We start from the raw sequence: 24,532 nt of genomic DNA, 5'->3' as shown, positions 1-24,532 counted from the left end.
TTCTCACTGCTAACTTTAGTGGTCGCTAGAATTGGTCGCTAGCTTGATTGGTCGCTAGAATTGGTCGCTAGCTTGAGTCTGGTTATCCAACAGAGACAAACAGACGCGAAGTTGACAACTGTAGGTCACCGTACGACCCTCAACAAATGGCAAATCCATATTCTGCATAGAAAGCTACAAAAAGTCCCGAAACTAAAGGAAATGGAAAGATGAGTTTCATAAGCATGACAAATAGAGTTATAAAGAGCAAATGTTGGGACCTCCTATAGCTGACTTACGCGGTATGTATTTTACTTATTGTTAAAGTCCGTTCGGTTACCTATAGTTGCTATATTCAATCAAATGGCTAATTTTATGATTACTATTCTTTATTCTAGACTCATATACAGCAACATGGTGTTGTTTGGAGGCGTTAACATGTCTGGATATGACGTTTTATCCAGAAATATACCACGATGTAGATGCACTCACCAGAGATGATGATATTTGTTGGTAGGTCATAACAATGAATGCGGATATGAATTGTATAAATTGAGCCACGATATACATGTGTACATGGTTAGATTCCATGTTTTGCTAATATAGTAAAATTCTTATGATATTTTATCGCTATCTTTATACTCAGGACGATTAACATCAATGAGCGATACAGTGTAGTCCTTAAATGAGAAGTTTAACACATGATGAAATAGGCAAGATCTACAAGATTCTTACTGTGTTAAAATCTGCTTAATGCACAATGCATAACTAACATGTCATGTGTTCATTAAATACCTCAGATATATACTAAACAATCCAAAGTGTACTTGTATGTTCAGAGGGTTTCAAGGGTTTATGGACGTAGTTCCATAAGTTTGAAAATTTTAGAAAAGAGAATTATATATTTTTTTTATCAAAAGGGGGCAAACAACTTCTTCGCCACCAAAGGGGGCAAGCGCTGAGTAGAATATATAAAAAATGATATAGTCATCACTTGGGCTTCTCTTGTCCGACAGCAGAACTCCTGCTGGGGGACGGAGTGGGATGTATAAATACGAAGCCATACAATGTATTTGATCTGAATATGACTTTATATTTGATGCCCAATATACTCAAACGGCTGTATCATATATCTATATCTGTTTTGTGTTTGTTACTTTGAAATACATTTCATATTTTTTGATTTCTTATTTTGTGTGAATTCCTTCTTATAAGATAAGATAAGATAAGAAAACTTTATTTTGATTCGGCATGAGTACAAATAAGCAACACAAGCTCTAAGGAGCTTTTGACCGAATATAAAAACATATAAATAACATAAAAACAGTGCATTTTGACATATAAAACAACCTGTAATACAAAGTTGAAATCTCACATACATAGCATGCAATAAAAATAATCAACAAAATTTAGAATGAAGTAAAAACATGCTTGACCAGATCAACCAATAAGCAGCATAAATAATAATACAGTGTAAGAATTATCTGCAAGCAGAACAGTGACATTCCAAACCGTTCCAGGACTGAACAAGACTTTTAAAATGTGAAAAACTGTTTTCAGTCCTGAAATGGTTTGGAAGACTATTCCATAAAGTAGCAGCAGCAAATTTGAACGATTTTTTTACCGTAACGGGTTGACTTTACCTGCGGAATTTCAAGAATATTTACATACCTGAAAGAATATTTAGATTTTTTGACATTCACCAAATTTTGTAAGAACACAGGAATGTTGTTTATAATTTTAAAAGTTTCTAGAGCCATTGTTCTTATCCGTCTGATCTGCAAGGAAGGCACCTTAGCTTTAAGTAAGAGGTCCTCGTAGGAGCTGGTAAAATCCTCATAAACAAAACGGAGTGCTCTTTCCTGCACCTTTTCCATTTTTTGGAATTTTTCTCAGTGCAAAAATGCCATGCCAAAGGGCAAAAATTAAAATTACTAAGAATAAAAGTATGAAATATAGTAAGTTTACTAAGTCTATCCAAAAATGAGCCTAAACGTTTTATAACATTTAATTGCTGTGATGCCTTCCTACAGATTGAGCTGATATGAACATCAAAATTTAGCTGGTAGTCTATTTCAATGCCTAATAATTTTACTGTTTTTTCACATGTGAGGTTCGAATTTTGAATATGTATAGATGGGTTCTTTTCAAAGGTCTTTTTGCCAACAGCCAAAACTTGAAATTTGTCAGGATTTGCTTGCATTTTATTTACCCTGAACCACTCAATAAGTGTTTTTGAATCAGATTCCAAAGTTGAAATTAATAAATCGAAATCTGGAGTACAAAAAGATAAAGTTTTGTCATCTGCATAGTTATATAAACTACCATTTTTAATAAAAAGAAAAATATCATTTATAAATATATTAAACAACAATGGCCCTAGTATCGAACCCTGTGGTACGCCTTTATGGATGTCAGCCCAACCACTCAGAACATTGTTGACTTTAATTTGCTGTTTTCGATTAGATAAATAGGACTTTAAAAGAGCAACTGCATTGGGGGTTAAACCATATGCGTATAATTTATCTAGCATAATATTGTGAGGCAGGCAGTCAAAAGCCTTAGAAAGATCCATTAATACTGCTGCAATGTACTGGTTTTTATCAAGAGCTTCTCGCCAGTCTTCTAACACTCTGAGAAGTGTGGTCTGACATCCATGTCCACGTCTAAATGCACACAAAAAAGGATTAAATATTTTATCAAAATAATCAGTTAGTTGAATTTCATATATTGTTTCAAAGATTTTAGAAAATATGGGTAAGACACTAACTGGTCTATAATTTGTTTTTAATAATGGGTCACTTTTTTATGAAGGGCGGTCACTTGGGCTTCTTTAAGTTTATCGGGGAAACAATTATTATCAATTGACAAATTTACAAGAGTTGTCAGCTGTGGTGCAATATAAGATTTACAATTTTTCACTATTTTTGCTGGAATACCATCAGCTCCTGTAGCCTTCTTTATGTTTATTTTATTCAAAAATTTTTCAACATTTTCATTTGATACTTTTTTAAATTCAAAATCAGAATTATGCTTTCTGTTTTCCAAAATTTCTTTTATACTAGGGTGAGTTGAGGGGTCATATACAACATCTGCTCCAATTTTGTCTGCTACTGTGGAGAAAAAATTATTAAAAACATTTGAAACTTCATTTGAACAATTTACAATTTTGTCATTTTCACATAATAAAATTTTTTGCTCTCCACAGTTCCCCTTTTTTTAGAAAAATGGTTTGACTGTTTTCCAAAAATCGCAAGATTTTGACCCACCGGAACAACGTTCTAAAAAGTATACTTTTATTGATTTTCTCTTTATCTTTGTTACCAAATTTCTTTGTTTTCTAAATTTCTCCCAATTTTTGTCACTCCGGTTTTTAGTATATTGTGAATAAAGCATTTGTTTTCTATATATGGCCCCTCTCAGTTCTTTATTCATGCATGGAAGTGGTTTTTTTCTTTGACCCCTAGATTTTACAGGTGCATGTTTATTTAATATGTTTTTAAAATCTTCCTCATAATCATCATATATTCTATTTAAATCTTTTTCATTACAATTTTCTGAAATCTTTATTTTCTGTAAATCATTTGTAAATTCATCAATATCAAAAGTTTTGTAACTTCTATATGTTACATCCCTGCGTTTTTGTGCAGGTAAATTTCCTTTCACAACTGTTGAAATAATATTATGACAGTCACTAACACCATTTGGACTATTTATTGTTTTAAAACACAAATTCTTTTTATTTGTAATAATAACATCTACAAGGGATGGATTACATCCCTTTTTAAAACATGTTGGGCCTTTAACCAGTTGGGACAAGTTAAAAATATCACATAAATCATGTAGAGTTTGAGATTTTTCAGCAGACAACATGTCAAAATTTAGGTCATCAAAAAAAATAATATTGTCATATGACACAAAACATTTATCTAGTGATTTTGTAAAATTTTCAATAAAGTCATCATTTTTCATGGATGGAGGCTTGTATGCTCCCATTATTAGCCATTTGGCATCATTTATATAAATTTCATAGCAAATATTTTCAAGGATATCAGATTCGAAACATTGTTTTCTACTTGATTGAAAGTCTGATTTAATCAGGGTAAGTAAGCCACCACCGTGCTGATTTCTGTCACGCCTTTGTAATTTATAACCTTCAACTTGAAATAGGTTGTCTTGAAAGGTATTGTCCAATTTTGATTCGGCAATCATTAGTAAGTCAACTATATTATCTGTGAGTAGTTCTTTTACCTCATCAAATTTATATCTGAGACTGTTAATATTAATATATGCCGCAATAAAGTTCTTTGGATGCAGACGTCTGGTCTCTCTCAGGTCTTGAAATAAAAGTTTGTTTACACCGGAAGTAGAGTTAGACGATAGACTGTCATTTGGTGTGTTTGATTCCTCGTTAAAATCAATAAAATAAGAATCGCTAAAATCCGGTAGATAACATATTTTACAGAACCAGCTGTCAGTTGTACTTCCAAGTAGTTCATATTCGTTTAGGGGTAGGTCTATACATTTTAGGTGGAACCACACGTTACAATCATCGCACTGGATTGCCCGTTGATTCTTTCTGACTCCCTTCTCGTATGTCCCACACGGAAATTTTACTGGCCCAGGATTTAAAGAAACATCTCCTGATAGTAAGAGTAGTCTTATACAAATAGACGTTGTATATTTACAGTTTGTATTCAGTTCTTTATTTTTGTTACACGTATTACGGGTCTGTTTGATTTGTACTCTGGGGTGCAGTAGATCTATTAAAAGTTCTCTATGAAGGTATGTTTTATTTATATATGTAGCTTAACTTATAATATTTGTCCTTTCTAGGGCTACGAACTATCTACTGGATTGCATTTCGGAAAATTTAAACACATTCTGTGACCGATACCAGTCCATTATGGAACAGACGTTCGGACATCATATACGAGTAATAATAGATAAGTACTCATACAATGGATCGTGTTACGATGATTACGGCGATTACGGTGATAACAGTATGTTCTCCATTTATATACTAGTATACAAATATATACAATTGTGTAAATTTAACGTGTTGAACTGACCAGTAAACTTTTCGAAATGACTAGGAAATATTTATGAAAATTTACCTGAAGTGAACAGCCATTTCTGTTAACCAATCAAATGCGTATAAATTACGAACGATAAATTTTTGTATAAACAGGTAACGAGTAATGTCGAAAGGTAACGAGTAATGTCGAAAGCATCCGAGATGGAATTAAGTATTTTTAATTAATTAAAAATTTACCGTTTGTACAAATTATATTTTTTTTTACACATACCTTCTTGCAACAGGTGATACAGGTTTATCTATTAAAATGTATCAGTTTAATGCCATAAATTCAAATTCATATACTTCAACATAACATTTCCTGATACCATATCCATATTCACAAAAAGCCTTTTTGTCGTCTTATAAAGTATTTTGTATCAATGCTCAGTATTAGATTGTACCATGTAGTTGAGAAAATATGACAGAAATATGCGAAACAAAAGACTGTGTTCTTGCATCGTCCATTTGTGTTTAGCAGTTCATAAACACTGATAACTTGTACACAACGTATATATGCAATTCTACCATTTCTAGAATTAACGAATTAAAAAAAAAAGAATTCTAGAAATTGTTATCACGGTTCCTGCAATTGTTTATATCATGGACTATCTCTTATGTAATCACAAATTTCTAAAAATTTACACCCAAGGCCATTTCTGAAATAACCTCATCATATATTACATGTATGCTCGAGCCTAAAAAAGTTTCTTCTATTTTCCTGCTGGCTTGCAGAGCGAGGGGGGGCATAGGTTCCCAACCAAGTACAAAGGGGATGGCAATCCGTTATTTTAATTAGAATTTTTGAATTTTGAAAATATAGACGATCGAAGCTTCAATTGATCTATGTATGTACCTCAAACATTTGAATTTTTGTTTCATGTATCATTATTGAAATGACCAGCACTGTTTTCATTTAGCTACTGATGACTATGTTACATGGGAAAGTACAACTTCAGCTTTTAAACAGAACACCAGTAATGATAACGGGGCCATAATCGGCGGATGTGTTGGAGCTGTACTCGTCGTTGTATTGATTCTTTCTTCACTGTTCGTTTACCGGAGATCCAAGAGGAAAGTGACCGAAAAGAGGTAATTATTCAATCATAATCATTTAATTTGCTGTGAATACTGATTGCAGTACAATGATGTTGTAAAACTAGTGTACAAAAATATAGTGCCTATATATTCGATGATGTTTTTAAAATTCAAAATCTGAATATTAAAAAGAAGATGCGGTATGATTGTCAATGAGACAACTTTCCACATGAGACCAAATGACACAGAAATTAACAACTATATAATATATATTATAGGTCGTCGTAAGGCCTTCAACATTGAGCAAAGCCCATACTGAATAGTCAGCTATAAAATACCCTGTTATACAAAGGTCATGTACAAAAATAAACGAAAAACAAATATGTAACACACCAACAAACAACATCACTGAATTACAAATCTTTTTCAAAGTTATTGGTAAAATGAAATAATGTGTCTTTATCATACTAGAAAAACAAACTATGACCTGCTAATTTTTCAGTTGTGTAATACATATATGCGCTGACGCTACATAATTTACCGAAAAATACTGGATATGGTACACTTTGATCACATATAGAGTAAACCGACAGCTCCGACAAAAACCTAAAGACAAAAAACAACGAATAATGAACAAAGATCAACTCAATGCCCATACAGCTTGACTTGTAACAGGCATATAATATTGCAGAATTTGGCCAAATGTAAGTGCGCACAAACCTCAGTCTCCTTACTAAGTACTGTACGTCTTTTCAAAGAATGGATATGATACCAAAAAGATTAAATACTTTGGAGCATCTAAAGTTAACAGAATATACGAAGGATATTCAAAATTGTTAAAGTTGACCAACTAAAGAGAGTTGCAATATTAGTTTTAGTATAGTTACGGAAAGTTTTTAATACAATTAAATCGCTGATTAAAACAAACCAATAATTCAAAAATTCCACAGCGGAACCAGTTTTTCAGCACAAACTTGTGGCGCGCCCAAAGACTTTAAAATCTTAATAGATACGACGTTAGAGGATGTCAGCCACGCTCCTCTAAAACCTTCCTTTTCATTATTTTTATGATCGACCTCGGTATATTGTATGGGAGTCAGTTTATATCTTTATAATCATGAGTAATCAGAATAAGCAATAGGGTATTTGGGTCATACATCACAGATGAAGACAGCAATCCAGAAACATACAAATGATAAAACTGTAAGACCCCTAGTTTTATATAAAAAAAAAATCAAAAAAATCAAAGGGCTTATCTCAGAATATATGTCATTTTAATTTTATTAATACGACGGTTGTAAGACTTGTAACTAGTGGATCTGATTACCATTTCCTTGCATCCGAATTCGCTCCAATGAGTAATGATGACACCCATTTTGTTAGTTTTCAATGTAGTGTTTGGACTGTTGCGAGTCAGTTTTCTCTCCTTTGGCCATAATGTTGTCATTTTGTTTTTCGTCTTAATCATTGCATTCCCCTCTTGATTTATCTTCCCCTTTTTAAAACAATTGTGATTATATATTTAGGACTGAAGAGAATGATAATGCTGCCTACAATTTGGCACACAGAGGCTCAGTTGACTACGCTGAAATTCGTGAGGTTAATATGGATCCGGACCAAGTATGTTTGTAAATAGTACACTGCGTTTATAAATACAATTGAGTATCGGGTACTAGTATTTGATTAATAATTATCATCGCTTCATGGTTTAATACAAGCATGAGTTGTCTCATTGACACTCACATCACATCTTTCTATATCTATGTGTTCAAAAATTTAGAAAAATTGTGGTGGTTTTTTTCATTAAAAGTCATGTATGCTTAAAGATGGAACAACTTTTTTTGGGGGGGAAATTATTTGAGTATTAAACTCTCCTCTGGACTTGGAATGACAAAGTCAAATCAAAAGACTCAAAAGACTCAAGTGTGCATGTATAGTAATATGTTAATTTTGTATGTACTAGTAAATGGAAATTTCCTACCACTAAATCTTCTTTGAGTAACCAATCAATCAAAGAGACTAACAGTTATGGCATTAAAAACTCGACGAAAAGTCAAATGATTCAACATGTCTTTGGCTAATGAAACTGTTTCGAGTTTTTTTCTCTTTTTAAGGCTAACGATACATTAAGTTCATTTAACTGGAAAAATCAAAACAAAAACATATATCTAAATTTACTGAAAGATAACAAAATATTCATCTTTTAGAATAACCCCTCTATATTATTTTCTTATTTCAATTTGAATAAAATGAAACTGAGGTTATAGGTCAATGAGACATCAAATAAACGTCAAAAACAACCAGACAACATCGACAGAATTAAATGACGATGTAATTGTTATTAACTGGTATGAATTAAAGGCATACGAAGTTAACCGAAGTTCACTCTGGTTTTCTCCGCCAATAAAAACTTGCCGGCAAAATTTAACCAAGAGGGCTTAAAGTTTCCGAATATATCTCCATCAAACAATTAATATATTTTCAGGCACGGTATGTTAAACTCAAACTAGGGCATCAAGAAAATCAGAACGTCACATACGGCTTAGAGAATGACAAGACTGGTGAACATGATGCATCAGTGTTTGCCATAGCAACGGATTCTCCAAAACCTGGATACGATGGTTTATCTAATTTCCAAAGACATAAAATGGAAAGGCAATATACAACACTGTCAGAAAACGAGGGAAATGACTATATTTTGCGACCAGAATCGGTTCCAGATCTAAGACCAATGATTCATATAAAGGATGAAAATGACATTAATTACCCAGATGGACATGACTATTTTGTACCGGAAGCAGACATTCCTCCTCTTACACCAAAGAGTGAAAGATACGACACAGAATTGACACATATCTAGTTTTGAATTTTACAAATTCTGTTGAAGTGATGAACAAAATTACAAATGTGGATAGCATAAACAATAAGTTTAACCATGGAAGTATTATATTGACTTTAATACTTCCATGGTCTAACATTAAGATATCAAATTATATAAACATCGATATCATCATTAAAATAAATGAAAAATTCTATGAAGTTCCTTGTAGATACCTAATTGTCGCCTAGTTGAAGGCATTCCTCGAACATTTGGCTTACGCATAACTCGAATAGTTTAGTCTCGATTCGGCTTTTATCAAGCTTCAAATACCAGTGAGAGATAATTTTACAAAAGCATGTAAAATCAGTTCTGTCAGTACATTAAGACTCATTTTTTAAGAGTTATTTCGAATTTGCGCATATTAAAGTATTGAAATCAGAGTTTGTTTACGATCAAGAAATTTGAATGAATTGCAAACAATGTTTGATGGTTTGGCGGCACTATCACATGTACGTCATAATATACGCATTTTTCCAAATGTACATGATAATGTTATTTTCTGGAGACTTTTTACCACCAAAATATATATATATATATAAACACCAATCTTAAAACTGAAAACGACTATGTCACTGTTTACAGCAACAAACGACAATCGCTGAATCACAGGTTTCTGACTTTCGGTAGGCACATTAACAGTGTGGCGAAGTAAAACATGTTCGTGTGCTCTTTACCTTCCCTAATCTCGCGGATAGTGGTGTAACAACACAACATAAAAAATCAGTTGGAAAATATCTAAAGTAATGTTCTAATTTTTCATTCGAAATTGCATGCACAAAATTATTTTTTTCTCGATTGTTCGTGCTCTACTTGGTTCCGTTAAGGTAGGAGATTACAAGATCACGTCGCCTTGAGCATCACTTAAGAATAATACCAATCTTAATTTGCAAGATGCACAGAATAAATCGGCGCACTAGACATGTGGACAAATGCGCAATTGACAAAATTAAAGGAAAGACGGAGTTCACTATTGTGAACTTTGGAAATTGAAGGTTAATGTAAATAAAAGTAAAATTGTAGTTTTTTCAAAAGGTAGACCATTATCAAATATAGAATTTAAATATAATAATACTGTTTTAGAAATTGTAAATGAGTTTACGTACCTTGGTGTTATTTTTTCTAGAACAGGAAGTTTTTCTAAGGCAAAAAAGGCACAAACAGAAAAAGCCACACACGCTATGTACGATGTTATCCGCAAAGGTCGAAAACATAATTTATCTATAGAATGCCAACTCGATCTTTTCGATAAAATTGTTAAGCCTATTTTATTGTATGGAAGTGAAGTTTGGGGAGTCGGCAACATTTCTGTTATTGAAAGGGTCCACCTTAAGTTCTGTAAAATTTTGTTAAATGTAAAGAAGTCAACGCCAGATTTCATGATTTATGGAGAACTGGGAAGATATCCTTTGGAAATTGATATCAAGTTGCGGATTTTAAATTACTGGTCGAAACTTATGTGTGGAAAGCAAGAAAAACTTCCTGTTATTTTGTATAAATATGCATATAAAAAGTATGGGATGAGTATTCCATGGCTTAATAATATAAAATCTATTCTAGATAGTTGTGGACTGTCATATGTTTGGAATTCACAGTACTTTGTTAGTAATACATGGTTATATAATAAGGTTAAAGTTTGTGTTGTAGACCAATTCAAACAAAATTGGCACTCTATCTTATTAGAATCGCCAAAAGCTATTAACTATCGTCTATTCAAAGATAATGCTGAAAGAGAAAACTATTTTAAGATACTAGATGATAAAAATATTATTACTTTTTGTAGATTCAGGATACTCAGTCATAAACTTCCTATTGAAACTGGAAGGTGGAAAAATATACCTAGAGAAAATCGAAATTGTAAACTTTGTAATTCAGGAGATATTGGGGATGAATTCCACTATATTTTTAATTGTTCGAAATTTAATCATGATAGAGAAAAATTTTTGAAACCATATTATCTAAATAGACCAAACGTATTGAAATTTCATGATTTGATGAATACTAGAAACATCAGTATGTTGAATCATTTGTGCAAATTTATCAAACTGAATAATAAACAGCTGGACTCTTAGGGGAAACATTGTTAAATGTATTTTTTTATATAATATTGTATACATGCATAATGTGTTTTTTTATATTACATGTAGCTGGAAATATTTTTCCAGTTGTAGATCATACATTTGTATTAATTCTGACTTTATGTTATATTATAAATGTTTATAATATCTCTGTACCATGGATTTTGGTTTATGAGAATAAAGATATACAGGAAATCAAGAGAAAAGAGACTACACAAAGCCCTGTATTTGTGATTTCAATTAAGGTTCTCAAGACAAAAAGGATCAAATTTAACATCATACTTTCATACACATATTTAATAAATAACAGATACATTAAGACTGTCTTACAAAGTAATATAAATGTTTTGAACTGAAGTCGTCTGGCTGTTCTGTAGCACTACATCGAACCTCGCATTGAACTGGCCACAATCTGGACTGTATACCTGGAAAAAAAGAAATTTTTTTAGATGAAGACGTTTTTCAAGTTTGTTAATAGATAAACTATTACCGAGGAGGTTATATGACCTCCTTGCTAATTACATACATGAACATGTTAGTATGTTACCAAAAATGTATTTGAAATAATATTAATATATTGCGATGATATGTGCATGGAAATTGAGGTTTGCTTGGGGTTGTAAGTTTTGTTTTACACATTATAAATCATCTGTAGGAAAATATTTAATTTTCCCTTGTTTTCAAGAATTTTTGTTCGTCTTTGAATATTTTACATGGTGATTTGGTGACGTTTGAGAGGGGAAATCATTATACGTAGCATGTGTTTAAAACTAGTCACGTAGTGCAATTGTTATAAGTTATTGGCATGTACACAACAAGTTATCATGACAAAAGTTTTGATTCATATCAGGCACTAACTATACATGTGTTAGGGTCATAGGTTTTGTTCTCGGATTTTTTTTAATACTGAAATTTACAACCCAAAATTTTATTTTTTCAATAATATGCAGGATTCATAAATATTTTTGAAACTCAATGTTAAAAGTTGTTTTATCTTTTTAATTTTCATTTGAAACAAATAAAACCAAACCAAATATAAATAATTAACGTTATTTGAGAAAGGTTTAGAGGTTTGAAGTTTTCGTGTTTACTGACCCGTTTTATAAGAAGAAAAAAAGATAATGCCCTCCTAGCACTCTACCGTAAAATCATTTGAGGTCTTACAATCTTAAAGTCATAGAAAATACATAATAATCTATTAGCATTCATTTGTACAATTGTAAGATTTTAAATTACAAAAATACTGTGCAAAATTTGGTTCAGTAGACGCACGTTTTTTTATTTTTTTTTACAAAAGACGCACGAGTCAGTGACGCTCGAACAAAAAAAGGTAAAAGGTTTAATAAAATACAATACAATTATATATGTTTTAACCAGTTAAAATAAATAAAAAGATGAGAAACGAATTAGTTTCAGTCTCGTCTTTTAAATAAGTTTAAATAAAAGTAAAAACATATCAAGTTTTTCCTTTTTTTCATCTCGTATACTTTACTGAGATACCAATACATTTGAATTATTTGTCTTTCATGAATTCGGTTTTAAAATGACAGAAGATGATTATCTTCACAAATCGAAAGAATTTACAAAATACCGACAAATGACTGAAACAAATTTATCAAAAGAATGATCAAGTGGCATCTAATTACCAACTAGACAGCTTCAGTAACGGAACACACAGGGACTATCCTCACCCTGTTAATTATTTTATTGCTCAATTAAAGGGCGTCATCACTGATTAGTTAGGGACGTAATCGTTTATCATAAAATCTGCTGGCATATCGGTCGTTAGCACCACCTTGTTGAATTATCTGATCTTTCTTTGGTTTTAAGAATCCGTTTAAACTCCCGTTTCTTTGCACTTAGGTGTTAAGTAACACCGAATTAATGTCCAAATAATAGCCATGTTGTAAAACGATAAAAGATGACCATTCCCATGTGAAAAGGCTAAATTAACGGACGTTGATAATTACATCAAACTGTCAAGAAATTTTATACCGTTTTTGTCTTAAAATAAAGTTACTGATTGTTCGTTTTTGTTTAAACAAAAAAAAACAGGGTTCAAACTAATGAAAAACAATTTAAATATGATCTGTAATTGAATTTTTATACTTAATCTGCCTTTGTATTTTAAAGTGTAAAGGATTTAATAAAAAAAAAAAATGAACGAATGGACATTTTTTTTTAATTTATAAGCAAAAAAAAAAAGAAAAAAGGGAAGGAAAATGTTCTGGTTTTTGAATTTTAAGTATTTCGTTTTCATGCTTACACTGTTAAAACCCAATCATCCATGTTCTCCTATTCCATGTTTTTTTAGGATTTAAATAAATTGTTTTGTTTTATTTGAAACACATGAATAATTGATGATAATATTAAATAATACATTTCTGAAAAACAAGAATACTGTAGAAAATGTTACGATTTTCGTCGTTTGCAATTATTTCTTCTTCAAAAACCAAACGAAATGTGCAAATTCAAATTCATACTGAAGACCTCAAAATAATATAAAAATAGGGTCAAACGAAAAAAAATACAATTTTCGCTTCTTCTTCTGCTGAACTTAAACATACAGATTGTCTTATATAATATTGTTTATGTTAAATTGTGAGCATGTTTATTATTACAGCAAAATATTTGTATATTTACGGAGAAGAAGAACAATATAGAATAAAACACGAATAAAAATTTAACAAAGGAAGCCTGGAACTAAACATAATTGTGAAGTTGAAAGTTTAGATTTTGTATGGCTTGAACTAGGTTTTTTCAATCAAATTATAATGTGCCAATTTCACATAATTTGAAAATATATAATTAAAAGGAGATATGTTTATCTGTGACAAAAATCGAACCACACATTTGTAAATCTCATTTGTCTATAATTTTGAAACGTGATACAAAAGTTTTCAAATTCCGAACTTATAAATTTCATACGTCTAGTGGAAAAATATAGCTTTTTAATTTAAGTTTTTTTTTCAGCAACTACGGTTACCTTGCTAAACTTTAAATAAGTGATGTAGCTTTAAAGATACGTAGAAACGTATGGTTGGAATAAAACTCAAACGATATCAGCAATAAACTAAGCACTAGAGCAAAAATGTTTGACAGAAGTGTTTATTTTTTGCTCCGTTTTCAAAGCAAAATTGCTTTCCCATGTTTTTGAATGAAATGCTTTTCTTGTTTTACATATTTCTTATTAAAAAAATAATTGCATTATTGCTTTAAAAAATCTAGATGTTCTGAAATATTTGTGAAAGAAGGACATAAATGCATCGTTCATTTTCACTGAACTAGTATATATATTTGTTTAGGGGCCAGCTGAAGGACGCCTCCGGGTGCGGGAATTTCTCGCTGCATTGAAGAACTGTTGGTGATCTTCTGCTGTTGTTTTCTCTATGGTCGGGTTGTTTGTTGTCTCTTTGACACATTCCCCATTTCCATTCTCAATTTTATCAGTCATGCGATCAAGTTTTATGAAATGAACACAAATTTAAAGACAATCATATATGCAAACAGAGGTTATTTCTTAATAAAAACAAAATTTTGAAAACAAATTGGAAATTCTGCAAAACAGTACTTTTGAAAGAGTATATCCTTGACAAGCTATCATTCTAAATTTTACACCGAAGAATGGCAATGTATTTTACACCCAAAAAAATTGTATAGTGGATTTAGCGAAGCAGAAATGTGTTAACATGCACATATATAATTTTTGATTTCGGATCTACTGAAAATTAATTTTAATGTAGATACATGTATTAAATCGTACAGACAAACGTTTAATTTCCTTAACCTATTGTTTTTGATAATTTTTTATAACCAATTAGTTTAAAATACATGAAGAATTTTTTTTTTTGAAAACAACATTCTTTAAAATTTACGCGATATTTGTTATTGTCTGTCATGGTCCAATAACTGCAATTGAATTATTTCCACACATATGTAGACATTTTAACACCTTTACGTAAATGAGTATTAAGGAATTTTCAACAAGAGATATTTGTGAAAAGTAGGTAAATTTGTCAATCACTAGTACATTTCAATTCATTGTTTATATACTTGTCTAGATTTATACAGCATTTTAACATTACTATATTTTAAATTCACTTCAGTAGAAAATATTACATATTGAGTTTCATTATCCTCTTATATTTTCCATTTTGCATACATTATTACAAAAATGTTACATTCATTTGCAGTTATAATCATAAATGTTTTTTATTTGTGCAGGAGGTTTTTAATTTTTAACATCAACTTCATTTGAAATGTGGTTGATAGTTGTCTCAATGACAATAAATATACCACATCTCCTTATCTTTATGTTTTTACTTGAACAGATATGAATTTATTTACGATCGATGTAAAAATCATTGAACTTCTTCCTTGACCTTGTCAATATCTATTATGATTTTTATATTAAAAATACATTTATTGGTAAATGTGTAGTAAGTTTTTTCATAATTATAACTTCTTCCAATAAGGAACATCAAAACAAAAATTAAATTGTATTTTTAATTTTTAATTTATGATGATCATGATGATGTAGAAAGCAAAATTTGTATACACAAAAAAGTTGACCTTCCGTATCAGAAGAAAATTTAGGCAAATAAGATATGTATTTCCCTACAAAGCGGATAATTCAACTTTAAAGTGCCACAAGGGTTAGATTTTTTAGCTTCAAGCTACCAGGTACAATGTACATGTATTTTTGCTATTGTTGACTATGCAGAATTCTTTTTTCGTCTTTTTTGACGCCGGTAATACTGATATAGTTTTATTCTGCCCTTTAAGTTTTGAATATACAGTAAAATATATATGTATACTATGCGTTTCTTGTCCACGATTTCTGCATTAGTTATACAATCATTTAAAAACATTAAAGAGAAGCACTTACCTAATCCGTCATTCTATTTTCTTGATTCTCCGTCTTGGATCAAACACACAGTCAGTTCCTCTGAATTTTTCCTCTTCTGGAAGTGGACTGATTCCATCTAAAGTGTATGCATACTGTTTTGTATCGGTTAAACGTGAAGGTCCAGACCCCACATCACTATCGTCTGTCATTGGGCTTAGAAAACTTGTATTTACTTCATTCATATTTCTAAGATCACCAATAAAGGACGGAGACGAAAAGGTACTTGTACGCCGTCTTTCGATCATTTCCGGAATCCTATACGGAGTTGGTTCTGATTTCACCGGAGTCTGATATGTTAACTGTCTTCCCTGCGAAATCATCGACGGAATTGGTGTTCCACAAAAAGGAGAGAAATTTAAGTGTCGTTTTGGTAGTCTGTTGTGTTCGGAACTAATACAAGGCGTGTGATACGGCGAAAACCCTGACTGCTGCACGGTGGAAATGTTCCCTTGTTGAACTATGGGCGAAGGCATCAAATACGAATATGTTGATTGTATCATCTGACTTTCAAGGTGGAAAGTTTGTTGTTTTAACAAATTGTCTCTGTCAATTATATCTGTTAAAGAAGCAATGTAATTAACAGCTAATTTAAGAGTCCGAATTTTAGACATTTTTCGGTTGGTTAGGTGATATTCGGCCGGTATACACTTTCGGAGATCTTCAAGAGCTTTCGATAACTTTTTCATACGTTTTCTTTCCTGGACGTTTGCAGTATTCCTCCTTTCTTCAATGTCAATGTCAGATAAATTTTCGAACTTTTTCGGCTTTCGTTTTCGTCTGTTAATCACATTATCAGTTTCACTACTATTATCATTAGAATCTTTGGTTAAATCAATCGGCACAGAATCATCATTTTCTAAGTTTTGATTTGGACTGAGAGCAGAATTTTCGGCCATGGTCACTTCAGAGAGAGATAAAGACTTGTGAAATGATACAGCGGTCAAACAGATATAGTGACAAACACCCATTGTTTCTAAAGTCATAAATTGTCCAAAGCGTCGACTCATCCCATGCTGTGTTGCTCCTTCGATCTCCTCTCACGGATGTTATCAATTAAATTGTTTTCTAATTGCTTAATGAATGGCCTAATAGATAAATTATCCGACCACTTCTTATAGTGACAAGTTTGAACTTTTAGAAAACGAATTTATAAAGACATGAGAAGGACAAAAACTTATAAAATTGTCTTTTTTTCTAAGAAAATTATTTATTGGTTGCATCGCAATATATTGATATATTTATTTACAATGCATTATTTACTCATTCATTAAAAGATCAGACAACAAAAATAGATTGTAAAAGTAAAGTTAATATTGAAAAGATTAGAGTTGGAACAATACAATTAAAATAAAATAAAATAAAATGTATATTTAAGAAATAAAGAAATTCATGAAAAAAAAGCAAAAAAGACACATCTTTTATACCGGCATACTGAAATTTTGTGAGTAGACTTATGTTCCAACAATATTCTTTTTATTAATATTAAGATACTTATAACTTAGCTGAACTTAAATTATTTTCTTTTTCTTCAAATAAGTTTTTTCAAAATTTTCTGGTGAAAAAGTTGCATGTTGGATCCCTAATTTTAGCGAGTACTGCAGGTATGAAATAGAAATGTAGCAGGGCCGTATAAATGTTATAATATATAATTTCATATAGAAGACAACATAGCCTGGAATTTGAAAGGTAAACTCTGTTTGTGTAAAAATCAAAGGATTCCGCAGCATTTTAAACGAAAATGAAAATAAAAAAAAATGTACATGAATTAATTTGTTCCTTAGTTTACAAAGAAAGCGTTTTGAACGCCTGTGAAGAATCATTGAATACCAAAGTCTCTGTGAATCTTCCTTTTTATGCTTTTGAAAAAGAAATATGGATTTGAAGGAGTTCCAAAATGTTCCATATAACCTACTAGTATTAATGTGTTGACCGTTGACTTCCACAACTCATATTGTCAGTGGCGGATCCAGAGAGGTTGAGTTGGTTCGGAGGTTGGAACCCTTCATTTTGACGATCAGTGCATTGGAAAAGCGACATGTGGATGGACCTCTGCCTTTATCCAGGGTTGGGAGCTCCCTTTTGACAATGGCTGGATCCACCTCTCAGTCTGTATTGTTAAATACATCCCATCATGATCCGCATCTGTAAGTTCTTTATGAACTTACTTATTAAATTAAGTTCAAATTCAAATTCAAAGTGTTATTTGAAGTCGATATTCAATTAACGACATAAAACCAGTGACACATAATCGACTGAATAACAAAATATGTACACAAACAAAAGTCATGAAAACAACACAATTTTAAAGTTCTAGTAAGATCATAATTTTTTATTAGGATACGATTTACTTTTGATCGTTCATCCATTCTTTTTATGTAAGTATACGCTTCTATCGTTGAACCGTGTCAATGCACTCTATATTTATTTCTTCTGGCAACCTTTATATATCTGGTAGATAAATAAGATGTGTATTACACGAACAATTCATTTTAGCATATTATTTCAAGGATAACAAATGTCATAATCACCAACAATTAACCGAGACATGTACATCTCTATATTCTTCAGACACAAGATGTCTGTTAGGAAAGAATTGTAAACAAAAGAAAATACAATGGAAGAAAATTACAGAACAGTTTTACTGGCTATGGACGGAAGTGACCACTCGGACCATGCTTATCGATGTAAGTTTCACGTGCATGGAGTTCATAAATTTTAAATTTATAAAATACATTTTTTTTTAAAATGCATTCAATTAAAATAAGTAAATGTTTTGTAATTTCACCTTGAATGACTGAGTCTATTTGCGAAATAGATTTTTTCCAGAGTCTATTTATAATAATATATCAACTTTATTGCAAAAAGCGATGATACAGTATCATAATATTGACGATCAAATGTTTTGTTATTACATTCGGTTCAATATAAATTATCTTGAAAGTGTATAAAAATGTATGAAATTCAAATATACATGTATCGTTTGATGACTTTTAAAAAACTTAAACTGGCAAAACGTTGTTTCAATACGTCCATTTTTATGATTATAGAATAAATCTTCAGTATATGTATTAAAAAAAAAAACAAAAAAAAAACAATCAGTCTGAATACACATTCATGGGTTACGTCGAATACATTCCTTACACAAAAATTAATACACATAAAACTTATTACATTATTTGTCGATATTAAGTAAACATGATTAATAAAATATACGAATTACTTCCCTTCCGACACTCGGTCATTTATAACTCTTGTAGCAATCTTTGAATAACGGAGTACATAAACTTACTATAATACGAAGAGAAAAAATGTTTTGCTTTGCAGCAAAATATAAATACCTCAGAAATTTGAGGGACCAGGAGATCAAAGTTTTGGTTTGAAATTCGTGAAAGCATTGTCGGGTTTCGTGTCTAGCAGAATGGGATAAATAATTCGTTGACTTTATAAACAAGAACTATCTTTAAAAAAGATATCCGACGTATTTAAATTTGAGTATATGTTTAAAACTATCATTTCGATTTACCATTTAAATAACGCGGAAATCACACATGCGTAGGTGCGTTCTAAAAGTCATGTACGTTCGTACAACAAAGTTTACATTGAAAATTATATAATTGTCTCGAATAAACAGCTGTCATGGATGCAAAGAGCTATTGGAGAAACAATTATTTTAATAAAAATATAAATCTTTGTAAGATCTAGTTCAAATATTAATAGTTTTTCACTTGCTTTCCATCACGATATAATTAACGAGGCGTTTATCAAACACAACCAAATCACCCACCATGACAGCATTTTGTCCAATCACATCTAAAGGATTTTCGAGCATGCGTATTCTGTTGCCATAGTTAAGCGTCCTTAAGTTCAAAGGGCACAAACCGAAACTATACCGACTATGTCGGAAAAAAATGAGGAGATATTGTATGATTTTCAAAGAGGTACATGTAACTTTCTGCTAGAGCTCACGTGACGTCATGTACGTAGATGTTTTTTTTTTTAAAGCACGAGATTGTGATTTGATTGATTTTGATTTTTGGTGTTTTACACCACTTTTAAGGCTATTTCGTGGTGGCCAGTTTTATTGGTGAAGGAAACCGAAGTGCCCGGAGAAAACCACCGACCTTCGATAGGAAAACTGACAATCCTAGTCAATTAAAATTGGAGTCGAGTGCACACGCATGAACGGGGTTCGAACTCACAACGGCTAGTGATTACAGTAGTAACTACCTCGACCACTCGGCCTCCGAGGCCCCCACGAGATTGTGAGTGCCCCCTTTACCTGTTAAAGTGGTGTTACAACACATCGTTCACTTAGAACAAATTTAAGCAGCTACTGAAAGATAGTTCATTAGAACTATTAAAATCATGTATTCTAATAGATCAGAACACACCCAAGAGTATCAACGGTAAAAACGTTTTGATTTTTGTGTAATTTTTTGTGCATGTACTGATTTTGTGTTATAGATGCTACCCCATATCCGAAACAGAAAAGCATTATCAAATTAAAACGCCAAAATCTTAATAAACAGTATCGACAGGATGTGGGATGATTAGTATACATTCAAGTTACTATATATTATTACATAGCTAGGTATTTTTCAATCTATCAAATATTTATTTGTACTTTCCCCTGAAGCACAACAAAAAGCGTTAAACGAATAGCGCCCTGACGTCCCACGACATAAACAGTAACCAGAACAAGCCGCCGAAGTCAAATTTGCGACTTCATGAATGCTAGCGTAACTTATTATTTATGTACATGCAATACATGGACATGGTGTTACTAATTGTATACTAGTAAATGGTAAATAAGAAAAATAGAATAAATGTACATGGACGTTGTACAGAATACTCATAACCAATCAAAATATTAAAATTAACATCTCATACGAAATAATGAAAACACTATAAAACTCCATGTGTTTTCGACTTTCATACTTCAAAGGGTTTAAGCAGTTAAATTTATGACATAAAAGTTGACACTTTGATATTGTTGTATTTTAAACAGGGTATCTAAAGTACTTAAGGCAAGCATCTGATTATGTTGTGTTTGTTCACTGTCCCGAATTGACACAGTCACAGCTTTCATGTGAGTATTTGTAAATATTCATTTTGTACTGTAAATCATATACTATCGTTCTGTAGTGTTCAACCATTTACATTCATTTCTTTTGTATTTTCTTAATACGTCGTAAATATACATATTGTGCGTTCGCACCAAGGCCTAGTTTTATATCTGTTTAGAGACATGTGTCTACAAAAGTTGTCTAGGGTATAAAAAATGGTCTTCTCACGACTTCTTACGTCTGGCAATAACCTATAAGAGGGTGTGTGTTTTGGGTGAACGGGAAATATAAGTCTGCGGTTAAAAAACGGACGATAGTTCTGATTCTTTGTGTGGGGAAAATTCAACACTCTTGGCACGTTTAAGAAGTGTTTTGACCTTGCCTGAGTTGCCCGAGTTAAAACAAATATTCGCTGATAGCTTAAACTGTAGGTTGTTCTAAATGAAAAACCATTTAAAATTTTGAACAAGCTTGTTGCAGATATGTGTACCAATTGCTTTTTAGCGTTATTTTATGTTCCAGGTTTCATATCCAAATGTACACATCAACTCAAGACAATGATATTAGAGCACGAACAAGAAACGAGGTTACTTTTGGCGCGACTACATGAACATCTGAAAAGGGAAAAAGTAAGTCACTTGATTGATCATGTGGTCTTTATTATGGAGTTCAACTTTTTAGTACCAAGCTCCTCACATTGAACTTGATCCAAGCAGGGCGTTGGACGAGGTTCATTTATACAACACATTTTGCACAAATTGTCTGAGATAATATTCTTTTCTGTAGATTCAGAAATCAGAAATAAGTAAAATAACTGGATTAAAGCCTCGCAACAGAAATATTGACACATAAAAACCTCTCGAATAGAAAGTCAGAATGCCACCTAAGTATCAAAATTGAAAAAGCTATGAAATGCTTATTTTGACCACATAATGCCAAAATTGGTCGTTTTTGCAGAATTTCTATCAAATAAAAGTTTAAATCCTTTAGTTTCATGCAATTTGACAAATTGACACCATTAAATCATTCAGGGAAGTTGTCAAAGTACAGATTCTATATTTCCTGATTTCGTCTCTTAGGATAGAAAAAGTTGACCAATCTTAATAAAACTTGGCATGACCTAAGCTTAACAAAATATGAGACTGTTTACAAAGTTGCATGGCAATAGGATAGTGTATATTATAGACAGTATATTAAGTTCTATATTCAACATTGCGTGTTAAAATTTGACGTTAAAATTGAAAAATTTCAGCTATCAACATTTGGGGCTTAAAAAAATCAAAATGTTGCAAATAAATACTTTTAAAATGCTTTGAAATATAATATATCAGATATTAAAAGCAAAAGAATTCTCATTTAATTTATCAGACTAAGCATAATTATTATATATATTTAGCCTGTGCCTAAAAATGGAGTTTTTTTTTCCCCTAATCGGTTGGATGTAACTTGTTTTTGTTTTATGTACATTATTATTTATCAGCACACGGTTTTTTTTATTGTATTTTTCTATGAATTTATAGGTATTGGGAAGGTAGAAAGAACTATACTTCTTCTATTACTCAAATAATAGAAACCTTGCTGTACTAATTTATGAATGAAAAGTCCTTATGACGTTTATCATAAAACCGAATTTTCTATGATCTAGATATTTTTTTCTAATTGCATAAAGTGCAACTTTTTGTGTCAATTTCCAGACGTGTGCTACGGATATTTAGATCTATTATTTAATATATCAGCCTCATTTGGGTTTACATAAATATGCTTTATTTCGGCTATAGATTTCATTTTTTTTTATAAATATTTTAAAATTGGTAAAAAGGATGACTGTATTGCCAATGGACAGGTTTATTTTTCACGATTTGCGTAGAAAATATTTGGTTTTTAGCAATATATCGTCTTTGTCTGTGCTGTTTAAAATGCAACAAGTTTCTAATTTTGTAGATTTCAGGAAAAATTGTGCGGAAACTAGGAGACCCAAAAGAACAAATTCTTAAAGTAGCCAACGAAGAAAATGTAGACTGTATCGTAACCGGAAATCGAGGACGAAATAAAACGCGTTTAGGTGTTATGGGTAGTGTTAGTTCATTTTTAGTACATCATTCAAAAGTGCCTGTCCTTATTGTGAAAAAGGACTTGTGTAACAATTAATAATGTAATTATTTATCTCTGAAGACCTAATTTATCAATTAATACGCAGTTTATGTTACAAATTTTCCCATTTTGTATCATTTATTACGTTGTATTGTATTATCTACATACATGTACGTTTATATCAGAAACTACATGACAGGTTTGTTGTCTCTCTCGCCTGCAACGCCAACATAGGCACATGAATATGTAAATCAAATACTTTAAAAGAATATATGAAAGTATAAAGAATTTTTTTTCTAGAGACAAGTGGCTTTGGACGCAGGTCATAGAATGAGATATCATTAAATTATAAGCCATCATATGTACATGTTACATTTACCATTTGCTTTTAATTACAAATAGGTTTTATTTGATTGCATCAAGTTTGATGGATACTTCTGGGAATGGAGGACAAAAGATAGATTCGATAGAAGTAATAAAAGTGTAACGATTTCTGATGATTAATTTCGTTTAAGAAATTTCCCAGGGTAGTTATAATATTTTTGAACAATCAAGGATTGTTTTTCATTATTCATTATACATTTTAAATTACATTTGAATAAAACATTAAAAACTGTATCTTTTTATAATTGATTGAAGTTGAAACAATTGCGATATGATGTTTCTTTTAATATGAAAGCGAGTCATTTAAGTAAGACTAGTGGCGCCGGAGTCAGGGGTGGGATGAAGTTTAGAGAGCAGTACGCCCCGGCCCCACCTCCTTTTAGATCGTCAATTCATCCGAGTCTCAAAATCTCTTTTATTTGTTAACACTTACAAAATGAACTGCTTTTATATTATCTTATCCTGGAAAAGCGAAACAAGGAATATAATTAATATTTAATTTGTTGATTATTATGTTGTACTATTGTCAGTATGTTTGTTATAAAACTTGTTGTATGCAGTCAAGTGAATAATTGATTTTTTTCTTCGCGGCGATCGTTCTTGTTGATTGTAATGGTATTTTTAAACGCGATGTGATTTTGCAACAATTAGATTTTTCATCCGAGCATTCCTGATAATAAACATTAAAAAGCAATGTACAAACAGTATAGTTGACCTTGATTTACTGTTGTGATGTCATATCTTACCTTGATTCAACAGACGATGAGCGAAATTGAATGCTTTGGCATTGAGAATTTTCTACAGCGTATATATACATGTATGTCTAATTAGTTATTGGCTTCTGGTAAATGGTACATGTACCGTACAACTCCGACAGATAAAATTTACTTTAGCAGGTTTGGCCTATATCTACCTTGTTAAACATGCAGTCTCCAATGTAGTTTCGCTTCGTTTGTGATGATTAACTCAACTTTAGACTTTTGAACGTGTTAAGTGAAGATAATGTCTGACAACAATGCACAATAAAGGCAA

General features: G+C 31.5%; 3 protein-coding genes across 4 annotated transcripts; 2 read left to right on the top strand and 1 right to left on the bottom strand.

Annotated features, from left to right (window-relative positions):
- Positions 1-382: 382 nt before the first annotated feature.
- LOC134701070 (uncharacterized) lies at positions 383-9,092 on the top strand. Its single transcript, XM_063562215.1, has 5 exons — positions 383-492; positions 4,816-4,982; positions 5,977-6,148; positions 7,621-7,714; positions 8,580-9,092. The coding sequence occupies exons 1-5, from the start codon at positions 428-430 to the stop codon at positions 8,952-8,954; spliced, it is 873 nt and encodes a 290-aa protein (XP_063418285.1). The 5' UTR covers positions 383-427; the 3' UTR covers positions 8,955-9,092.
- A 2,274-nt stretch (positions 9,093-11,366) lies between these two features.
- Positions 11,367-16,913, bottom strand: LOC134701049 (myogenic factor 5-like). Its single transcript, XM_063562190.1, has 2 exons — positions 15,939-16,913; positions 11,367-11,475 (listed from the first exon to the last, which is right to left on the bottom strand). The coding sequence occupies exon 1, from the start codon at positions 16,853-16,855 to the stop codon at positions 15,947-15,949; it is 909 nt and encodes a 302-aa protein (XP_063418260.1). The 5' UTR covers positions 16,856-16,913; the 3' UTR covers positions 11,367-11,475; positions 15,939-15,946.
- On the top strand, positions 14,973-23,732 carry LOC134701050 (stress response protein NhaX-like). Of its 2 annotated transcripts, XM_063562192.1 has the most exons (5): positions 14,973-15,053; positions 18,528-18,643; positions 20,968-21,048; positions 21,548-21,654; positions 22,967-23,732. In XM_063562192.1, the coding sequence occupies exons 2-5, from the start codon at positions 18,574-18,576 to the stop codon at positions 23,171-23,173; spliced, it is 465 nt and encodes a 154-aa protein (XP_063418262.1). In that variant the 5' UTR covers positions 14,973-15,053; positions 18,528-18,573; the 3' UTR covers positions 23,174-23,732. The 2 variants fall into 2 exon arrangements, with proteins under 2 accessions (XP_063418262.1, XP_063418261.1); XM_063562191.1 differs by lacking the exon at positions 14,973-15,053 and having other exon boundaries at positions 18,405-18,643.
- Positions 23,733-24,532: the final 800 nt, after the last annotated feature.

This window comes from Mytilus trossulus, unplaced genomic scaffold (assembly GCF_036588685.1).
Source record: "Mytilus trossulus isolate FHL-02 unplaced genomic scaffold, PNRI_Mtr1.1.1.hap1 h1tg000211l__unscaffolded, whole genome shotgun sequence".
NCBI lineage: Eukaryota > Metazoa > Mollusca > Bivalvia > Mytilida > Mytilidae > Mytilus > Mytilus trossulus.
Note: the sequence above shows the minus strand (reverse complement) of the source record. Positions and strands in the feature narration are given on the sequence as shown.